Here is a 9,489-nt window from a genome sequence, read left to right as displayed (position 1 = left end):
AGAGTTTGCTTTGTGAGTTCATTCTTCCCCTTCCACTTCATAGGCCCAGGCAATAGAAGACAGGGAAGAAACTTCTGGGCAGAAAAACATCCAGATATACAGCAGACTCTACTTTTTTTGCAACTGTGATCTCTGTATACTTTCCTGATGTTATGACCCTAAAAGACACTGACTGAAAAAAATCCTTTATTCATATGAACTGTCATGTGGGAATGCCAACTTCATTCACACATCAGATTCAGAGAGAGCTTTAGGATTTGAAAGTGAAAATTCTGGCTTTGTTGTCAAGATAGAAAAAGAGACTTCTCTGAGTGTTTGTTTCCTCAACCTTGACATTAAAGGAATGACATTACTCTGGGAAAAAAAAATCAACGAAACTTTCAAAAGCAATAGACTTTTCAGCCCCCAGGTCATCCAGGACCTACTTCATGTCCCGAACTCACCTGGTGTCTAAGTGAGTTCTAGGCTTTCTTCGTAAGTGTCAAGTTCTGTGGGACTTGAGTGGGTAGTTGCTGATTTCTGCCTTAGTCTCTCTTCTTTACATGAAAAGTTTGAATTCCTAGCTGAATTCACAGATTCTCTTTCTCAAATGCTAACCTGGAATGCATGTCACTTGAAAATTTCACAGTTTCTAAAGTCTCAAACTTCTTGTTCTACTTTAAAAAAATCTATGTAATTTTTTTGTTCAAAATTTTCTTCTTATTTAATTTTATGTATATGTTTTGACTGTATCTGTGTCTATGTATAAAGTATGTGTGCCTGGTACCCATGGAAGTGGGGAAAGGGCTCTGGATTCTGTGAATCTGGATTTACAGATAGTTGTGAGCTGCCACGTGGGTGCTGGGAATTGAACTTGGTTCTCTGGAAGAGGAGCCAGTGCTCCCAACTAGAGTCATTTTTCAGCCCCACCCTTAACATTGTTATATCTCAGTTTTCTTGATTTAACTAGGATTATTAGTAATAGCACCTCAGAGTTGCTCTGAAGAGTCAGTAGTACTACAAATATTTTAAAATCATGCCTCCTTTATTAATACACAGTAGATACCCAATTGTGTTGTAATATGGTTGCTATTTATTCACTGTGTAATTTATTTCCTTAAAAAGGAGATACCACAGAGCTTATGATAAATTATCACTTTAGGGAAGCCTAAAATTCCTACTGTTTTTTATTTTAGTTATTTCTTTAATTACTTCATGAAGCACATCACCTCTATGTTTTCACCATCAACATTTATGGTTTTGATTTTTTTCTTTGTGCCTTTGTATAGGAGGACTAAAAAACAGACATTGGGAATATTGTCTTTTTTCAAACCTGCAATCTCACAGCAAATGCTTCTGCAAGGGCCAGAGTCATCTTTTCAGTGTCTGCAATGCACAATCATTTATTCTTCTGTGTTTTCTTGTTCATCACTCAGCTCAGTGAACAGCTGCTATTAACTGTGTGTACTACATGCATTACAGGCTATCAGAGTGAATTCTCCAATCTAGATTCTTGCTGATGCTTTCGTAAGACACGTTTTTCATCACCTGAAGAGCAGTGAAGAAGACTGAAAGCATGGAGCGAAGGAATCACAGTGGGCGAGTGAGTGAATTTGTGTTGCTGGGTTTCCCAGCTCCTGCGCCGCTGCGGGCACTACTGTTTTTCTTTTCTCTGCTGGCCTATGTGTTGGTGCTGACTGAAAATGCACTCATCATTACAGCGATTAGAAACCACCCCACGCTCCACAAACCTATGTATTTTTTCTTGGCTAATATGTCATTCCTGGAGATTTGGTATGTTACTGTCACAATTCCTAAGATGCTTGCTGGCTTCATTGGTTCGGATCAGACACATGGACAGCTGATTTCCTTTGAGGGTTGCATGACACAGCTCTACTTTTTCCTGGGCCTGGGCTGCACTGAATGTGTCCTTCTTGCTGTCATGGCCTATGATCGCTATGTGGCTATCTGTCATCCCCTCCATTACCCTGTCATTGTCAGTAGCCGACTATGTGTGCAGATGGCAGCTGGATCCTGGGCTGGAGGTTTTGGCATCTCCATGGTCAAAGTTTTCCTCATTTCTCGCCTTTCTTATTGTGGCCCCAATACCATTAACCACTTTTTCTGTGACGTTTCTCCATTGCTCAACCTCTCATGCACTGACATGTCCACAGCAGAACTGACAGATTTTATCCTGGCCATTTTTATTCTTCTGGGGCCACTCTCTGTCACTGGAGCCTCCTACATGGCCATCACTGGCGCTGTGATGCGCATCCCTTCAGCTGCTGGCCGCCATAAAGCCTTCTCGACCTGTGCCTCCCATCTTACTGTTGTGATTATCTTCTACGCAGCCAGTATCTTCATCTATGCCAGGCCTAAGGCACTCTCAGCTTTTGATACCAACAAGCTGGTCTCTGTACTCTATGCAGTCATTGTACCATTACTCAATCCCATCATATACTGCTTGCGCAACCAAGAGGTCAAAAGAGCCTTGCGACACACTCTGCATCTGTACCAGGGTCAGGATACTAATGCCAAGAAATCTGGCAGAGATGGTTAAGAAGTTGATAAGTATGGTAAAACGTGGTTTGATTTCTTTATTTCTTGCTTGCTTGCTTGCTTTCATTCTTTTTCTGATTTTCTTCCTTTTCCCTCGCTCCCTCCCTCCTTCCCTACCTTCTCTCTCCCTCCCACTCTCTCTACCTTCCTTCCTTCCTTCCTTCCTTCCTTCCTTCCTTCCTTCCTTCCTTCCTTCCTCCCTCCCTCCCTCCCTCCCTCCCTCCCTCCCTCCCTCCCCCCTATTTCTTTCTTTCTCTTGAAGTCTAAGCTGGGAGGATTAAGTTAGGAATCAGAGTTTCTAGTACAACTAGTCCAAAAAAGGAAGAGGCATAGATTTCAAGTCAGAAAATGCATTTCTGTTGGATAGGGCCCTAATTTGTGGTGTAAGATCTGGAACCGTATTGTTTAGACAGTTGCAGGTCACACTAATCAAATGCATTAAAGGAAGCATGGGCTACAAGAAGGAAAAGACACAAGCCAATAACTAGTCTGTGAAGTAGCTGAAGCCCAGAAGGTGGACATTCTGTTGTGGGTTTCCAAGAAAGGAGATAAGAAATCAAGACCTTTAGACAGGTTTTCATGTATTCTGGATTGTCACTGAACTTTTTATATAAGGAAAAGAGCCTGAGAACTGCCAAGCCTTCTTCATTCACCTCTGAAATTCTGGGACTGCAGCTATGCAACTCTGTGGGAGATGGGCCAAGACTTTGTGTTTGTCACTCAATAAGTCTACCAAACTGATCTTCATCACTAAACCATATTGTGAGTTTTTGTGCTGGTTTTTTATTATCTCTTGGACCACAGAGGTTTCTGGTTCCATTTCCAAATTTTCTGAGGTCATTGAATTAGTGGCTTTTCATTTTCAGGCTGCATTTTAAGAAGAACAGCAGGGCTAGGGTTGTAGGTTAGTGAGAGGTATTTCCTACCACCTGTGAGACTGTGACCAGTTCCAGGATTATGGGGAAACAAGAGTGAAGCCATTGAACTTGCTATACATACTTCCCAGTGAATATGACTACAAGGCAATGAAGAGGATAAGGAAGAAGGTATAGAGGAAAATGAGAATGGAAACACTAGGTCCAGACGTCCTCACCAAATTCCAGTTAGTTGCAGATAAGTGGAATGATCTCGATCCTTAGGTACTGACAAAGCTTTCCTAGGATTCTTCACTTCTCCAAATATCTGTCTTAGTATATATTATTTTACTTAGAATTCCATAAGTTTCCATAAAACATGCACATTACTTAAATATGTTTATTTTAAAGAACTAAACTTAACCTTTTAATAGAAAGAATAAATAAATAGTGTAATATATATTTTCTTTCTAACTGTAGCTTGGCTCTCATTGCCAATTTTTTCCCTCAGTAATGGTTCCTTCATAGTCTCCCAAGTCTCTGGTAACCACCATTTTATTCTCTTCTCAACTTCTATTAGATCAACTTTTTTAGAGTTCACATATGAGTAACATCATAGTACAAACATTTGAGTAACACTGGGGAAAACATGTCCATAAAAGTACACACACACACACACACACACACACACACACACACACACACTTTGAGATATTACAGAACAAACACACGTTAGTGTACCACATAGTGCTCTCTCTATATATAATTATTGTCAATTAAAACAGAGAAATAGGAGAAAGGCAAAACACTGGTATAATAATATATTAAACAAATTAATGTACTCTTTTATGAACCTCATTAAGATCTTTTTAGAGGATTTTGTAAATTGACATCACATCAACTTGCACATAGGAATAACAGAAAAAGGCCATAACCATAGTTAGAGATATAGTTTATCTATAATCAGGAATCTACAGACAGTAGATTTTTTTCTGTCCAGGTACCCTGAGCATGTATGGTCCTGGCAATGCACAGAGCTTGCCTAGAGTCAGGGCAAATGAATAAGTTAGCCTTCTGAGAAGACAAAGGTGTCTTCATCTAAGTCAACATTAGGTGAATGTGAGATAACTTTTCCAGTCATATTGTGTCAGTGCTACAGTAATTTCCATGCAGTATAAACAAGTACTAGATCTTGACTTCAGAGAATGTAAAAACCCATCCACAGTGGCTCACTCTAGAACAAATGTCAGAAGACTTTCCCATTCTTTAAAATGGTAATTTGAGTATGGTGAGTGATTAGAGATACCAGGTTAAATTAGGTAGGTATGAAGAAAGCTCCATAGAAAATGAGGAGCTTTGTAAAATATCAATAGATATAATTTGTGTGTGTGTATGTGCGTGTGTGCGTGTGTGATTCTGAAGGAAATTAATAGAATAATAGAACTTCAGTGCACAGTATACCTATACTCAAGTTTGGAGCAATTTGGACTGATATAGAGTGTTCAGAGCATTTGACAATGACATAAAAGATGTTTCTTATTCTAGAAAACATTCTATTCAGCTGTGCTGTCTCTTGGGGACAAGTACTACAGAGTATAAAAGCATTTTTTAGCACATTGATACAATTCTTTTCATAGTATAGATATATGCAGGCTCAGTGTTCTTTATTCTGAAAAAATATAGTAAAAATAGAGATAATTCTGCATTACCCAATGGCTCAATATAGAGCTTACTAAGAGGAAAGAACATTAGTAGCAAGCAGAGTAGAGAAGTATTTAAATAAAGATGCATGCCTGTGTACATGAGAATTTATTAGCCCAAAGAATGGTAAGAGGTCCTACATGATGTGAACTTAAGAGCTCTTCTGTGAAGTTCACTTTTAATTTCTCAGACCTTGGAAATATGTTTACTGGTTACTCTCTTAGGTATCTGAAGATCAGAGTCTTGTGATTTGCAACTGTAAGGCCTCAGACCTGGGACAAATGGCTAACTAAGGTGTTTTTCAGCACATCAAACCCTGACTTCCAGGTTCTCTCAGCATCCCTCAGTTCCTACCTGTTTACAGGTTTCTGACTGGCATATCCCATGCCCTACCGTGAACTCTCTGGACTGGGTTGCCTTTTTCCCATCTGTTCCACTTCATAACCAGTAAGCACATGAATATTAACTAAATATGGACTCATAGTTATAGTCATGTATCTCTTGAACCTTTAAAATCCACAGGAAATAGGTCACAGTTAAGGAGAGAGTTCTGAGTCTCTAGTGGGAGGAGGTACATAGCTACAAGATTGTACACGTTTGACACATCCAGAGCTTGCATTCTTAGGAGTCTTTTACAGAAAATGTATTTCCAAGGTCTACTGTCATGCCTTTTAATTCCAGTAAGATTATTGCAGCTGTGAAGCCCTCACACCTAAGGTGCTAGATCCTTTAATCTATCGTCTAAGGAACCAGAAAATGAAGAATGCTATCAAGAAGACCTTGGGAAGTGGCCAGCGCTTCCTGCTCAACTGATCAGCCTTCCTTGAGAAGGACACAGTACCCCATGCACAATATATCATGACAGCAACTGTAGACCTGCTTGTTATTAACAGTCTTTTTTACAGCCATGAATCCCTAAAGAAATCATAGAAGAAAAGTAAACAAAATGGAAACATAAATTTCAAAAGGGAAGGAAGACATTACTCATTGCTATTACTGTAAACTTTTATTTTATGCTTTAGACATTTAAGTAACTTACAAATGATACAACGATTCAATATGTTGAATGGTTGTCACAGATTAATTACAAATAATTATATATCTAGTGTTTATTCAATATTTCTAAGATGGCAAAGTAAAACATATGCCCTCAAAAATATCTATTTGTTCCCACCAACTTTGAATAAATTTCAAATTCCTTAATTTTCCTTTCAAGTTTCTAAGTATGGTCTCTGTGATCCCATTTGTAATTTTACATCATTCACATGGTGAAACTGTATGAATGAATCTCATGTTGATATTAATACTATTTTTTAAATCTTAAATTTATGATCTGATATTTTTTACTATTTGCTAGCATTTCATGGTGAAGAGACTCAGGAACCAAAACCCAAGTCTACCTGGATGAAAAATATCTAAAATTATAACTCATTTTCAGTTATGGAAACATCTTAATTTTGTTCATTAAAATACTTATAGGATAAAAATTTATCAATAAACTATGACTAAAACTGAGCAAAAATGTTAGTTAATAATAAAGTATCAGTTTTGGTTTCTTGTCTTTTTATTCTAAATTTATTTACTTTATTTTATGTATGTAGATGCTTTCCTGTATACATACATACATATATGTAGCATGTGTATGCCTGGTTCCTGTAAAGTTCAAAGGAGGTCATCAGTTCTTCTGGAACTGGAGTTTTGGATGGCATCAATTTTCATGTGAGTGCTGTGTACTGAACATAGGTGAAAACAGATGAGTCATCTCTACAACTTCAGATCCTGTTTTTCAAAAAGTTTTGATGCCACTAAACTGGTTTTAAAGGGAACTGAAACTGAATGAGGAATGTATGAGAACTTTATTATTTTTGAAATTTTTCTATAAATCTAAAATAGATCACAGTTAAAATGTATATTTTAAAAAGAAATGTACTGAGAATATTAGTGTAGACTGGCCATCATGTTCTTAGTAGTTGGGATGAAGAAGAAGTAGTTTCTTCTTGCTTTCCAAGATTCCACTGAGAATTCAGCCATTGTTCTGATGGGTTCTCCTTCATCTGTGATTTGTGTCTTTCCTCTTGCAGCTCTTAACACGTCTTATTTGTTCATTATATTTAGTGTTTATTTATGATAGGCCATGGGAATTTTCTTGTCTTGTCTGTTGTTGTGTTTCTTATGTTGTGCTGTTTACTAATAGTCCATTTATAAACTATTTAATAGAATTAGGGCTGATTCCCATGGCTGATGAAGATATGTTTTCAAGTCCTTTTTGATTACAGTATAGTACACAGGAAACACATTAGTCTTTTGTAAAAAAAAAAAAAACCATACTTTTTCATGAATTAAACTTCAGTAATGCATATATTTTCTTTATCTAGAAGTCTAAATGATATCCATTGTGCCACAGAGCCAGGTAATGCATACATTTAAAAATAAGCTGATTAAGAAAAGAGACTTAAACTAAATAAAAATTGTATACAGTCACTACTTTATATATATTTTTAACCCTTACAAATTATATCCACTCTTGAAATCTCATCTAGATACTAGCATATGGGAGTGGATGGCCTCATGCAACACAGAGAACAAGTGTCTGTGAGGATGAACTCATCAGTTTCTTTTAGAATCATTTCTTAGGACAAAATTTCCTTCTCTGAGTTTTATGCTCCACAGTCTGATAGTAAAGTCGTGTGATCCCAGCCTCTGGAGAATTAATACCAACTCACCACATATCCTTAGACAAAGGATATGAATGGAGGAAGAAGAAAGAGAGGCTAGGCTCACTTTCCACCACATTCTTACTAACATAACCTAGATTCTCAGGGATTTTGACATCTTCATGCTCCTCATTTCTCCAGGCACCGTCCATTGTTCCTATCAGGAGCTTTTGACTCTAGGTTGCATCTTTTGGGCCTTCATTCTTATAAAACGTCCAGCACTGGATTTAGATTTTTGGATTATTTGGGGGCATAATTCATAGCTGAGGTTTACAGATCACCAGGCTATGGCAGTCTGACAGGCAGAAGGAGTTGACATTTCCTCCTTAACACACAGAATGTATGTTACAAAGACCCATTCAGCCACTGAATGTGTTTGACAGTTCAAGGCAATGGGCATGGCTTTCTCTTTAGAGGTCAAATTATTTGGTCATCTCTTGTATATTCTCATCTTTTCATAGTCTCTCCTGTGCTTCTGTTTAAACAAAACCTTTCTCTGTTCATTCCTGCTGAACAAATTCTGGTCAAACTTCATGTCTCAGAACAGAGTAATTAACATTTCTGTAGTCAACCCAAAGAAGTTTGAAAGCTGTTTTTCTGTTGTTTTGAAATTTTATTCCTAAGTATTCTTAGGTGACTCTGCCTTTCTAGCTTCAGTGAGGCATGGTTGACAAGAAAAAACTATTTAAGATATGTATTATGATTTAGAATTTACATACATTGTGATATGATGACCCAAATAAAGCTAATTAACATATCCATCACCTTACCTGTGCTTTTTTGTGTGCCTCATTCACTGACAATTTTAACTATACACTTAATTATAAACAGCAGTCAACATACTGTACATTCAATTCTCATAAATTATTCATCTTACAACTGAAAAAAAATCCATCCTGGGGCTAATATTTCCTTTTCCTTTTTAATGTCTCCAAGAGTAACAATCACCATTCTATTTTCTGTTAGTGAATGCAAATTTTAATAATTCTGATTTATCTCATTAAATGGACCTCTGGTTAATCGATGTTGCTGTGAGTAACTGAATATTCTTACTTTGAGAAGAGTAAATAATACTGAAGTTGGAGATTTGACTCAGTGCTTAGGAGTGCTTGTTGTTCTACAAAGAATCAAGGTTCAGGTCCCAGCACCCACAGGACACTAATAATACTCTGTAATTCTAGTTTTAAGTGATCCAGTGCTCATCTCTGGACTCTATGGGTACCAGGTATGCATGTATATATGCATATATACATATACGCATGGAGGCAAAATACTTCTATACATAAACAATAAAATAAACAAATTTAAATATTAGAGAATGTGTATTGCACAGATAAACCTCAATTCCTTTTAATCTGATCATCTTTGCTTACATTCACTGATCTTTTCTTAAAATTATATATTTTTTTGTTTTTTATTTAATTTATATCTGCTTTAGTTTTTTATTTATATTTTTCTACTGATTTAAATTTAGGTTATTCTATTCTTTTTATTTTCTTGATAAACTGGTGTAAGGTTTTGTGATTTTATTAATATCACATTAATAAGTACAAATAAATAGGATTCAATATTAAATAGAACTTGAAAAGTAGACAGAGGGTCAGCTTCCCAGGTTCTTTGTAGAGCACACCAAGTTTACCCAGAGCCAGAACAGGGAGATCTAAGTTGGTCCTTGGGGAGAG

At 36.9% G+C, this 9,489-nt stretch overlaps 1 protein-coding gene across 1 annotated transcript; it reads left to right on the top strand.

The window, feature by feature from the left end:
* The first annotated feature begins 1,555 nt into the window (after window positions 1-1,555).
* LOC119821660 (olfactory receptor 226) lies at window positions 1,556-2,539 on the top strand. Its single transcript, XM_038340809.1, has one exon. The coding sequence runs from the start codon at window positions 1,556-1,558 to the stop codon at window positions 2,537-2,539; it is 984 nt and encodes a 327-aa protein (XP_038196737.1).
* The last annotated feature ends 6,950 nt before the right edge of the window (window positions 2,540-9,489 follow it).

This window comes from Arvicola amphibius, chromosome 1 (assembly GCF_903992535.2).
Source record: "Arvicola amphibius chromosome 1, mArvAmp1.2, whole genome shotgun sequence".
NCBI classification, from domain to species: domain Eukaryota; kingdom Metazoa; phylum Chordata; class Mammalia; order Rodentia; family Cricetidae; genus Arvicola; species Arvicola amphibius.
This window is presented reverse-complemented; position numbering and strand designations above follow the sequence as displayed.